The 12,448-nt window shown below is 49.4% G+C and overlaps 1 protein-coding gene across 3 annotated transcripts in view; it reads left to right on the top strand.

Annotated features, from left to right (window-relative positions):
* The first annotated feature begins 5,059 nt into the window (after positions 1-5,059).
* Positions 5,060-12,448, top strand: part of RNF216 (ring finger protein 216) — a 43,768-nt gene continuing 36,379 nt past the window's right edge. The window contains exons 1-2 of one of the 3 annotated variants that reach the window (XM_077316534.1): positions 5,060-5,252; positions 11,895-12,017. In XM_077316534.1, coding sequence (XP_077172649.1) covers positions 11,957-12,017 — 61 coding nt within the window. In that variant the 5' untranslated portion in view covers positions 5,060-5,252; positions 11,895-11,956. Of the gene's footprint in view, positions 5,253-6,655; positions 6,768-11,718; positions 11,739-11,894; positions 12,018-12,448 lie in introns of those variants that run through there. The other 2 variants (XM_077316533.1, XM_077316536.1) reach the window with 2 other exon arrangements.

The following is a 12,448-nucleotide window of genomic DNA, read 5'->3' as shown; positions in this document are numbered from 1 at the left end:
AATCACAGCTGACGTACGATGACCTCTTAGGGTTTTCAAATTTTATTTCACTGGAGGAGGATTTCTTTGAAATGTTGAACTTTTTATTCCAAAGCCGAAGAGCCTTCTCCCTGCTGGGCTAGTTTGGTAAACACATGAATCCCCACTGTTAATATTGATTAGATACTTAGGTGGTAGCGTCTTCATTAGCTGTGCTGGATCTTGGTTTTTTCATTCCAAACCTGCAGGAAAGTAAGTAGGGCTGCCAGACTCCAGGTGAGGCCTGGAGACATCCTGGAACTACAACCTCTAGACAACAGAGAATTGGGTTTGTGGAAGCTCATTTAAGCACCCACGCCTTTGTTTTTCCTTGGAAGTACCGCAGTCTTGTCTTGTCAGGAGCTAAGCAGGGTCACCTGTGGTTAGTACTTGGCTCGGAGACTACCAGAGAGAACGTGGGGAAATGTGAAATACAAGCCAAGCAAGCAAATGGATCAGGCCCCTGTGCCGTGAGCCCACTTGACAGGGAGCTGGTTGATTTTGAATGGGTTACTCCGAAGGTGTGTTCAGCGAGGGGGGTGGAGAGCCATCTCGGAGGACAGTAAAACAACTTTTTCGCTAGCTTTTGCCTTACCGTATTGTTCCTCCTTCCCATAGGAATCAACCATCATTGATCACGCAGCCCCACCTGGTGGGCACATTGCAAAACTGCAAGGCGATGGGGTGCTCAGGCACCCAGAAGCTGCAAATCTCAGAAAGGCCACCTCCAAATGTCTTGGTCTTGGACCGTGCAGCCCACCTCGAGTCTCAGTGGGAGAGGCAGACTCTGAATAACCCAAGCAGCTGGCTTGGACAATGATCCAGCATGGTGCCATGCTGCCTGGAGCCTTCCTGGGTGCTCTCATCAAGCCCCCCCACTTCCTTTCTCAGGCTAACCTGCTTGGACAGGTTGCCATAAAGACAAAACAGGGGCCGGGAGAACCAGGCAGGGGAGAGAAATGCATTTCATTGGACAGAAAAGCAGCAGAATCACTCCTGTTTGGGTTATTCAGAGTCTGCCTTTCACACGTCAGGTACAGGTGGGACATCCAAAGAATGAGGCTTCTCTTGGTTTTCAGATCCCAACAGCGTCTACCTTTTGTTCAGGAAACAAGTTCCTCTCTTTCCACGGTTACCATGACGGCCCACTCCACTGATCCTTATTGCGTTCAGCGGCTTCCACAGCTTCTCTCAACATTGTCGTTTTCCTTCAAGGTGGACAACAATTCTGAGACTCCCCGCATGTCTGCTACGTTATTATCAATTGTAGATGTAATTTTAGTAACCTGCTGATGGGATGTCTCAGTAATGAGGATCATTAAATCAAGTGAACAATTGTTTAAAAGAGCACGCCGTTTTTGTATCTTCAGGGGCTGGCCAGTGGAGTCATATAGGTTCAAGTTGTGTCCTTTTGATGCCTGTAGATTTCAGAAACAGGGAGTTGGACTATACAGATCTTGCTGGACTATACAGATCGTGCTATTAAGGCAGTGTTTTTCCTCCCCTTGAAATCTGCCTCTCTCCTTCAGCCATTAACGTGATTGTAGGCTCATTTTTTGTTCTCTTCACTGTCGGCCTGCACGGATGTTGGCAGGGGCTTGCCACGCCACCACCCCCTGAAATGCCGGATGACAGGCTCACACAGACTATGCGCACAGGGAAGCTGGACTTGTTGACAGCTGCACACTCCTTGCCAGCATTATTACAAATGCCCTATACTGCAGGCAGAGGGACAGCCAAGGGCAATACCTTCATCACCACCATAAACATCTGGGGCAGAAGTCCATCAGTGGCAATTCGCCACAAGGTAGTGATGGAATATTCTGCCTGGGGCAGGGATGCTCTGTATTCTTGGTCCTGGGGGGCAACCGTGGGAGCGTTTCTGGAGTTCTGGTGGACCTCCTAATGACACCTGGGCTGGGCCCCTCTGTGACACAGAGTGTGGGGCTGGACGGGTCTCTGGCCTGATCCAGCCTGGCTTCTCTTTTGTCCTTAAATGCCACGAGGCAGTATCTCACAGTTGCAGCTCCTAGGTTCACAGACGGTGACTGAATAAGCATGCCTTTGACTTTCTGTATAACAGAATGGACATGCAGAAAAGGCTCTTACATATACTGTAAGGCTGCTGTCCCACAGCCTCAGGCAGGTCTTATAGCTTTGTGGCACTCAAGGTCACCTCAAATAGATAGCCGTCTGACGGAGAGGCTGATTCTGCGGAGGCTCAAGGGGGTAGCAGGTGACAGTGGATGAGCGAGAGGGTTGGGAGTGCCCTGCATTGTGCAAGGGGTTGGACTAGATGGCCCAGGAGGTCCCTTCCAACTCTAGGATTCTCTGAAATGGAGATGTCTCCCTGCCTTACAAAGCACGTGATCTCCCCTGGAAGAATGCCCGTAGTCAAGGGGCCCTCCGCATTCAAAACAGCTCCAGCAAGCACCCTGGGGGTTTTGCTGGGGGGCCCTTCCTGGCCTCCGAAGGCACCTCCATAAGAGAGCAGATGTCTCCTCCTGCAGAGCAGCTCTTCTCCCGGCCTCCCCTCTGTGACTCGTGGCTGCGTGTCCTGCTCAGAGTCTCCCAAACCAGAACAACTTTTACTCCACCACATTATAACTGGCAGCTCATTTCTGTCTGCAATGAGGGTGGGAAAGGCTTCTGTGACCTTGTGGGTGATTGCTTTTGGTGTTCAGCCTTGTCTCACTCCCTGTTACGTTTAAACGATGTAGGAGTGGCGGGCCTCTTTCTAGTAGTTCTTTGGCTTTATTTATTTTATCTCTTCCCTTTTTGTGATCTTCTGACTATCTTGAATTTTCAGAATTCCCCTTAAGATTTATTAGCTGAAACTCTGTGACCACCTTTGATGTCTTTTCTCTCCAGGGGATGGAGCGTTGAGAAGGGAAGGGGGGAATTGCAGCTGTGGGTAGGTATTATTTTAACCTTTTGATTCTCTCTTGTTTTTAAGCAAGCTGGCGACTGACCTTGACTTGTCTTTCCAAGCCGGGGGTCGGCCCTGGCTGGCACTTGGAAGGGCTGTGACACGCAGGCAGAGGTAGCCCACCTACGAAAGACTTTTGTCTGGCAGATGACAATCTTCGGGTCTCAGAAACATGTAAGCAGAATGAGAACAGCTATCTTCAGCTTGTGTACTTAGCTGTAATGAACGCCTCCTTTAAATAAATGATTTCTTCTCTTTTTTTTGCTTAAATAATAAAATAGTGTATTTTATTAATACAGCAAAAAGTTACAGAACAAATCACAGAACAACAAATGCATATAAGAAGAGAGAAAAATGGTAAGAGAAAAAAAGAGAAAAGAATAGAGGTACAGTCAAGAAATCATTTGTTCTTTTCTTCTCTAAATAAATGATTTCTATGCTGCCTGGGGGTGCTGAGACACAGAAACTAAAAGGAGATTTGTGGGTTTTTAGGATCATTTAAGCACGGCACAGGGGGTGGTTCAGCCACACTGAAGGGGAATTAATTGTAAACGGGCAGAAACAAGTAAACCAAATTGGTGGAGCATTTCAGATCTAGCAGCATTAAACCTGCCCCCTTTCCCTCTGCCCTGAAGCTCTCTGTGGGGAAGCAGGCGTCCGGCCCTGATCAGAGATGCTTTCAAGAGCTGTTTTTTATTTGCTTGGCAGAAAAGAGTTTCACACACATCGGCCCTCCGCTGGAGACCCCCATCTAGGAAATCCCACGTCCTGAAGCCATCCTCGGGCCAGTCCTGCAGAACCTCTGCCCCTAGCCTCAGATGCCCCCTGACCCCCTTGCGCACCCTCCCTTCCCCGTGCCCCCCACCCACCCACTGTACAACAACCTCCCCCTGAACATCATCGCCCTGTACGCCACCCAACATGTCGGTGAACGATGATTTCTCCCAAATGAATACGCCACACAACCTTCCTATGCACTTCAGTCCACGGCATCGGTTCTGATCCAGCTCGGGCGGTACCCCTGCCCTTTGAAAGTCATTGCAGGGAAGAGCCAACCCGGGAGGCACTTTCTCTTCACACACATGAGCCACAGACCCCAAACACTCCATTTCTGCCCCCTCTGCCATCCTCTCCTTGCAGTCCGAAATCATATTTGTGCCGTGTCAAGTTGGCTGTAGAAAGAGACTGCAACCCCATGAAATGAAACAATGTTCGTATGCTGAGGGGCGCTTGAAGCCTACAAGACTTTTGGTTTTGAGGTCGCTCACGTTAAGGGCAGCCAAAATTATCTGGCTGATGGTTTGTCCCACCCAGGGGGCCGTGGAAGGAAGAATAAGATCTCCATCTTTGTATTTGCAATATACCTGAGCTTCTTTCCCTGTGCTGCTATGACAATTGTAACCTTCGTCACCTAATGCTTCAGAGTTGCTTTGCTTTAAGTATGTTGGCTTCAGCCACAGTGTGGCCAGCTTCCTTAAGGAGGGCCAAGCCACTCCACCCCCTCCTTTCGAGGGCTAATATGCAATAAGCCTAATTCGTCCCATCTCTCAGTGTTCCTGGTTGGGCCTGGGAGCCGTATCTTCAAGGTGAAATCGTGGAATGAGATAATTGGCTCTGGCAGAACCAGAGGGTGTAGAATGGGAGGGGGGAAAGGGTAGCAATGAGGTCATTTCCCTGCACGTGTTCGGATTGTTTTGTTGTCATCGCCTGATTCAGGTAGGCCCAGAACTAGAACTGGCCTAAAAATATGGAGTCTAGTTTGAATTTTTCAAGAGACTGAATCTCCAGTTCCTTCCTGGAGGCTGGCATCCCAAAAGCCAGGGGACTTAAGAGATGTCAAAAGACCATGTCAATCTCGGGCCTATCTCAGACCTGACCCAAAGCATGAATGTAGAAACACGATCTGCTAAGTAGTATAGAAATTACGGCGTCCAGAGCTTGCTTAACTGTGTTAATTAGTGATACCTACAAGTGCAGCAATACTGAAAGGTTGTCCCTATCCTATCCCTTGCCCACTTCGTTACAGCCCAGTTCTATTTCTCTGTGCAGGAAGCCCTTTTGAATCGTTCCAGAATGAGACGAGGGAAAGATCTAAACTGACACTCCCAGGGGCAGTTGAGAATGTTCCCATGTGCAGAAGTCTATTGGCAAGCAGAAAGCTAGTCGAAAGCTGTTCAGGAACAGTACAGAGAGTCTGAAGCTGTACGGTCCGAAGGTGGCGAGAGGCCAGCAAGGAGTGCAATCCACCCCTCATAGCCTCTTAGGCCCAAGGAAAGACTGGCAGGATCCAATCCATAGGGATAAGGTACGTTAAAAAACAGTGTCACATTTTGTAAAGTGTACATTAAGGAACACAGAGTAAATCAAAGGCCAGGAGAACTTTTAAAAACCTGTTTTGTTGAGAATTTAGTGAGTATTTTCACTGTAAATTGTAAGGGTGCCAGTCTCCCACTGGGACCTGGGAATCCTCCGGTTATAGCTCACCTCCAGGCTACAGGGATCAGCTCCCATGTCGAAAGTGGAAGCTTTGAAGGGTGTACTCGGTGGCACTGTCCCCTACTCAAGTCCCTGCCTTCCCCCCGGCTCCATCCCTAAATCTCCAGGACCTTCCCCATATGGATCTGGGAATTCCAATGGCTAGAGGGAACCCGGCTGCCCTTCTGTTTTTTTAATTTATGCTTTGATACACCGGACAATCATCATTTAAATAAAGCACAATTGTTTCTAAATAGCATTTAATACAGACTACATCCCCTGCGTTCCTTTCAGTCAGCGTAGGAGGCCTCTTCCAGGCATCTGGCCCCAGGTTAGCTCTCATCAGCAGGGCCTTCTCAGTCGTGGCCCCTACCCTGTGGGATGCAGTCCCAAATGATACCCGTGCCCTGACATATTAGCTCCCACAGGGCAGGTAAGACCGCCTCTGGGTTGGGTTGGCTTTTGGAGGCTAACCACCTTTGGCCTGTTTTAATCGTGGCCACACATTTTTTTAATCATTTAGTATGTTGATGTTAATATTTTTATTTGCGTTCATGTCGTTTTTATCTGCTTTCATGTTGCCCGTCACTGTGGGACCTTTTGGGGGAGTGGCAACTCACAACCACACACCCTGTTGTAAAACTTTAAAAATCTTTGGCATTTTAAGAAATAATTTAGGAAAAGCGCCTTAATAAACACATCTTTTCTATTAATAAATGCCATGAATACGTGGGCAGAAAATGCATCCTGTAATTCTTGCGAAGAGGTGTCGAGGGAGTCACGTGCTTCGAAGAGCCTGGAGGACTTTAAAAAGCGCCTCCGCGAATTCCTTGGGGCGTGGCTAGAGCGGAGTCCTCTCTCCCCGCCGCTGCTCTATGCCCCAAGGAGCCCGGTTTCCCTTTTCCCAAAGAGATAGAGGGAAAGGTACCCTTATCAACACTTCCGGTATCAACACTTTCGTTAACCCCCACCCTCGTTTCCCCACACCAAATAACCTAGAGGTCTTGTTTTTATTTTTAAAATGTAACTGCTGCCACTGTTACAAAGAGACCCAGCTTTGCAAGGCCGCTTCCGCCAGCTCTGAAGTTCAGCTTCGGTTGGAACCGGAAGTCATGAGCTGTGCCCCGCAGCGCTCTTATCTCTAACCGCGGCCTCTTCCTGTCCGGGCATGCGCGGAAACCGTGGGCCGGAAGCCGCGCTCCTGAAGGGCGGGCGGTCGGGGGGCGGGGCCGGGAGGCAGGAAGGAAGCCGGAACCGCCGCAGCTGAGGGGTCGGACTGGAAAAGGGGGCAGAGGAGACGAGAGGCCGGGCCCGGGCTGAGGAGAGGGGGCGAGGGGCGCAGGCGGTGAGTAGCCGCCCTTTAACTCCCCCTTGGGGCGGGAGCCCCCCTAAGCTCGCCCAGCCCCCCTTCCCCAGACCCCTGCCCGCCCACCCCGTCGCCCTTGGGTCTGCCCTGCTGTTGCTTAGCAACCTCCCCCTTCAAACGCCCCCTCCCCACCTGCCCTGGGCTCCCCTCCCCCCCCCAGTTGTGCTCCCTCCCCCCTTTCCTCCCCGCAGCTCGTGCCCTTTGTTGACCCAAGCAAGGGAACCCTCCCTCTCTCCCTTTATCAGGCCACTTTGGTCTTCTTTTTTCCTCCCGTGATTCTCCCCTCCTCCGTGCATCTAGTTCCTTTTTGCAGGAAGGCCCATCGGTCGCCAGAGGGGAGTTTGCTTTGCATGCGGGAAGTCCCCAGTATCTCCAGTTTAAAAGGGTTAGACAGTAATGGGCAGGGAAGGGCCCTGACAAGGCGTAAGGCAGCTCCATGTGTGGATGGGAAAATCTCCACCTGATACCCAAGAGCAGGGGTAGTCAACCTGTGGTCCTCCAGATGTTCATGAACTACAATTCCCATGAGCCCCTGCCAGCAAACGCTGGCAGGGGCTCATGGGAATTGTAGTCCATGAACATCTGGAGGACCACAGGTTGACTACCCCTGCCCTAGAGAGCAGCTGCCAGCCAGAGCAAACAATACAGACCTCGATGGACAGGCCAGGGGTCTAATTTTAGTATAAGGTAGCTTCATGTGTGGATGGGAAAGACCTGAGACCCTGGAGAGGTCAGAGTAGATGATGCTGGTGTTGGTAGACAAAGGGTGACTCTCAGTACAATAAGCACCTGAATATATACCAGTGTGGCGTTAAGGGCCCTTACAATGGAAGGTCCTTAGGTTCTGCTGTTGGGTCATATATTTTTATCATGGTGGAACTTGGGCTTGGCATGCGGGCTGTCCCAGATCCTGCTCTGGCAGTGCCAGTTCAGAATTGCCAGTAGAGAATGTGAGGTCTTCATGGGGGACTTTGGAGACTCCCTCCCTGGCAGAGTGGATAAGACTGACCTTGGTAGACAGAGTCTCTCACTTGGAGGCAGAGAGTATGTTTTGCCTGCCGTAGGACCTAGGTGCCATCTCTACTGTCTTTAAAGGTTTTGGTAATGTTGAATTCCTCCAAGACGAGGGTCTTGTTGCTGGGACAGGCCGAGGTGCTAGCTGGAGGGTCACTGGGAGACTGGATGGTGTCCAGTTCTCAGCTGTAGACTCTGAGAGCCAGCATGCTGTTGTTGTTACAGGGTGGCAGTCTCTAATCTTAAAAACCGGGTTTGATTCCCCACTTCTCCATGTGCAGTCAGACGAGTGACCTTGGGCCAGTCACACTTCTCTCAGAGCTCTCACAGCTCCACCTACCTCAGAGGGTGTCTGTTGTGGAGGGAGTAAGGGAAAACGATTGTAAGCCACTTTGAGACTCCTTCAGGGAGTGAAAAGTGGGGTATAAAAAACACCTCTTCTTCTGTAAAGGGTGTGGTTGGATTCTGCTTAGATAAGTGTCTGTGGTAGCATGGTCAACATTTTTCCTTAGGCCTTCCAGCTGGCTCTTGTTTGTCTGGGTCAGACCTTGCCACCTTGACCCATGCCACGGTCACCTCTCCGCTGGACTGCTGCTCCACACAGGGCTACCCTTGAAAACACTTCAGAAACGGTGGTCCGGAATGCAGCTGCCAGGTTGCTAACTGGAGCATCACGGTTGGCTCATAGTATTCCCAATTCTGCGGCTGCTGCACTGGTTACGAATTAGCCTCTGAATCCAATTCAAGGTATCAGTGTTAACTTTTGAAGACCTTCACTGTCTGAGGCTCTCATACTGATGGGACCGCCTCTCTTCTTTAGATACCCTGCCACAAATTTTGTAGAGGTGACAAGAACTGTTGATTAGAATTCAATTTGTGGCGATTTTGTGAGGCACTGCTCACTACTTCATATACCAAAGGGACCCTGGCTGTTTTTGGCCTCAGTACCTGAAGAAGTGAGCTGTGATTCACACAAACTCCTACCCTGCCACCAATTTTGTTAGCCTTGAAGGTGCTCCAGGTGCTTTCCTGTTGCTACAGACAGATGAAAAGGGCTCCTAGCCTTAACCTGTCCCACTAGAGAGAGTTTCAGATGGTTGCATGTTATGCTACCTTAGCATATGTTTCTTGGTTTTTGCCATCTCAGAGGGGGGAAGGGGAAGGCTAAAATAGAACACACAAGTTTTATAGTACGTAAAAGGATGCATAGAATTAGGACTGAAACCGTTTCATTCGTTACACAATGGGATCAGGATCTAGTTTGAAGCGTTGTGACCTTGAAAACACTGAACCCTTTGTTCGTGAATTGTTTTACACCATGCAGCATATTCATTGTGAATGAAATCGAGTCACCTTTCAACAGCAGATTAAATCCTTTAAAAGATTGTACGTGTCCATTGCACGGACAGGAAATTGTGGCTTTCTGGTGCTGCCAATGGTCTTACCGAAAAAAACCCTCTACTTTCTATGCAATTTGAGTTAAGTCCTTGTTTAAGAAACCATTTCACTGCTTCCAAAGTGAAAATCTTTTAGAGTTTTTTATTGTGCGCCGCTAAAATTTTGCGGGGAAAAGTGGGGATGTGCAAGATTTGCATTGTGCATAATTGAGCAGAGTATAAAGGGTGTCCAGCAGGGGGTATTAGAGGAGGGGCTTATTTAGCATAGAAGATAGGAGAAGAACTTCCTGCTGAGTTTCAAATGATCTCCTCCAGTATCCTGATTGGCTTAACGGGAGACTGCAGACAATAGCTAGGTTGATAGTGAGATCTATCTTTCTCTCCCCCCCCCCCATAACTTTTTTCTCTTCATAAATAAAACTATTCTCTAAGCCGCCTGGTCTGCATATTCAAACAGAAAAGCACCTTCGGGATGGAGGGGGAACAAAATCAAGGCCTCCCTCCACGCCGGGGCGCTAATTGGATATTAGGACTTTTATTATTATAGCAGAATGGAATAATGTAACTTTTCCCGTGCTGTGCAACTTTATGTATGGTTCAGTGGCTTGGCTTGCAGAAGGCCCCCGGTTCAATCCCCGGCATCTCCAATTCAAGGGTCAGGCAGCAGGTAACATGAAAGCCCTCTGCCTAAAACCCTGGAGAGCCACTGCTGGTCTGAGTTTGCTGTACTGCCTTCGATGGACCAGCGTTCTCAGTCCCTGTAAGACACTTTTGTGTGCGTTCAGGGAATGTTGCCGTGTTTTCATGAGCCTCTGGAATCAAAGCCGGGGGTGCCTGGAGGGCAGCTTTTTTGCTGTGCATGGCGTTCGTTGCAAATTATTATTGTGCCCGCAGAGTCTTTAGTCTGACGCATCAGTGGTCATCAAGGGCGCCTGGTGGCATTTTGAGCCCTGTTTTCCCTAGGCGCATTTCCCTTCCCTCACACGGATGGAATGCTGTGTGGCCGATTTGCTCAGGCCTGATGCCTCCTAGATAACATGAAGTTTCAAGCAGTGAATTTTTTAAAAAAGAGACAGTTTCAGACATAATTCCCAGCTGCTGCACTGCGAGGAATCCATGAAAAGTGTACCCTAAAGTTCTTCACTCAGGAGGTTGCCGGAGGCATCTCTGCTGGAGTCACTGCTCCTGCTTTCCCTCTTTCTGGTGAACCCCTTGCATGGAGTCTCCGGTGTCCCTGCATCCAGTGTGATTAGATCACCCTGCTAGGTGGATGGTAGCAGGAGCAGTTGCCTCAGGGGATGCTGACCGTTGCCGCTCTGCACGAGTCACTGCTTGGGACTTTCCTCTTTGCCGTTGTTAAGCATGCTGAGTAAATGCTTAGGATCTGTTTGCAGCTTTCAGCATGCCGCTTTACGAATTTCTTAGCTTCAGGCCTCCTCCTTACATTTCTCTCTCCGTTTCCTCTCTTTAAAAACTGCTGGGCTGAGTTTCTTGCCCTGCAGCCTTTCAGTTTCTGTTCCTGGGCACCCTTTCAGGGTTTACAGTCATCAGTTTTACAGCCAGCCAACCCCTGGTTTCTAATAATTGGGGTTGAGCTGTCGCCTCCCTGCTTCTTTTAACAAAAAGAGGTTTTGTCTCTTTATTTTTCTTACGTCCATTTAAATCATGCATCCTTTCCACCATCAGGTATAGCCTTCCGATGTTTGAGATTTTTTTTTTCTTTCCAACTTTGGGGACTGGAAACTTAACGTCTGATCGACGAAGGGGAGATTCTTTCGGTTGGGTTCTGAGCACATTCGCTCGGTAATAAACCTTCCGCCGTTCAAAATAGGTTTTCTTCCCATTGTGGGAAGTGCATAGAGGGCTAGAGCCTGAAACCAGCCCATTTTTCATCAGAAACTCGGTTCTGTTCTTGACCAGGTTCTTCCTCAAATTGTAAACATTCTCATTGGTGGTTTAATGTTAAAAGATGCTTGGGCAAGGATTTTGCTAACGAGGTGCCTGGCAGATTCAGATGTGATGCACTTGTGAATAGCATCAGGCTAGTATCTAGGACACCGAGTTCGAATCCCCCCCCCCCTTGTGCCCGTGGCAGCTCACTGGCTGATTCCATCATGCGAAAGATTTATGTGATCTGAAGGGAAACCAGATACAGTGCCATTCGGGCTAAAGCTCTAGACCAGGGGTAGTCAAACTGCGGCCCTCCAGATGTCCATGGACTACAATTCCCAGGAGCCCCTGCCAGCATTCCATGGACATCTGGAGGGCCACAGTTTGACTACCCCTGCTCTAGACTCACTCCTAGTTAAATGTGTTGGCTACTCTGATGAATGCAAGGTACAGTTCCTTCTTTCAAATCAGGATCCAGATACAACTGCTAAAGGGGCTAAATTCTTACAAATGGCAATTAAGCTGCGTGAACTTAAGAACCAATTGACTGTATTCTGATTTGTCTTATTTTTTTATGCCAATAAAGGTTGTTGTTGTTGGTTCCGGCATGCACTCCTAGCCTGGCCTACCCCGCAGGGTTGTTAAGAAGGTAAACAGAGGAGAGGAGGATGACCTAAGCCGCTTTGGATCCGCATTGGGGAGGAAGATGGGGCATAAATGACTTAAATAAACAGACTGCCCTCTGTGTTGCCTCCGGAGGTTCTCCCTCTATAATTGCACGATCCCATTGGTCTCTTGTCTCCAGGTGCTCTCAAAGGATTGACTGCCATGCTGAGGTGTTCGCTTCCCCCGGCATAGCTTTCGAACATGGAAGAGGGAGGCGGCAACAAAGAAGTAATCGATTTGAATCATTGCCACCGAGGAAAAGGTAAGGTGTTCCTCTCCTGCTTCCTGCCTTTCGGTCAATACGGGCATTTCAGGTCGACCCGTGAAGGATATGCTGTAGCCTCTGCTTCTCAGAGCGCCTTCCCCTCTTGAGAGATGTCAGCCCAGGCTCCTTTTCATGAAGCCACGGATCTGTTGCAGGCCCTCCCCAGTCTTTTTGGAGTCTGGGGGCACCTTTGGAATTCTGACACGGCCACAGAAATGGCTGCCAAAGAGGGCGGAGCCAGGTATAAAATGGCTGCCAAAGAAGGCGGAGCCAGGTATAAAATGGCTGCCCCAGCTTACCTTCAGCCACCCAGTGGAGTTCCTTGTGATGTTGTCTGCCATCTCTTTGTCCAGCGGTCTTTTGAGCCTGCCCATTGCTAATGATTCCGCTTCCCCACAGCCACTCGTATATGCCTGGCAACTTAGGTT

Source organism: Paroedura picta, chromosome 17, assembly GCF_049243985.1.
Source record: "Paroedura picta isolate Pp20150507F chromosome 17, Ppicta_v3.0, whole genome shotgun sequence".
NCBI classification, from domain to species: domain Eukaryota; kingdom Metazoa; phylum Chordata; class Lepidosauria; order Squamata; family Gekkonidae; genus Paroedura; species Paroedura picta.
Note: the sequence above shows the minus strand (reverse complement) of the source record. Positions and strands in the feature narration are given on the sequence as shown.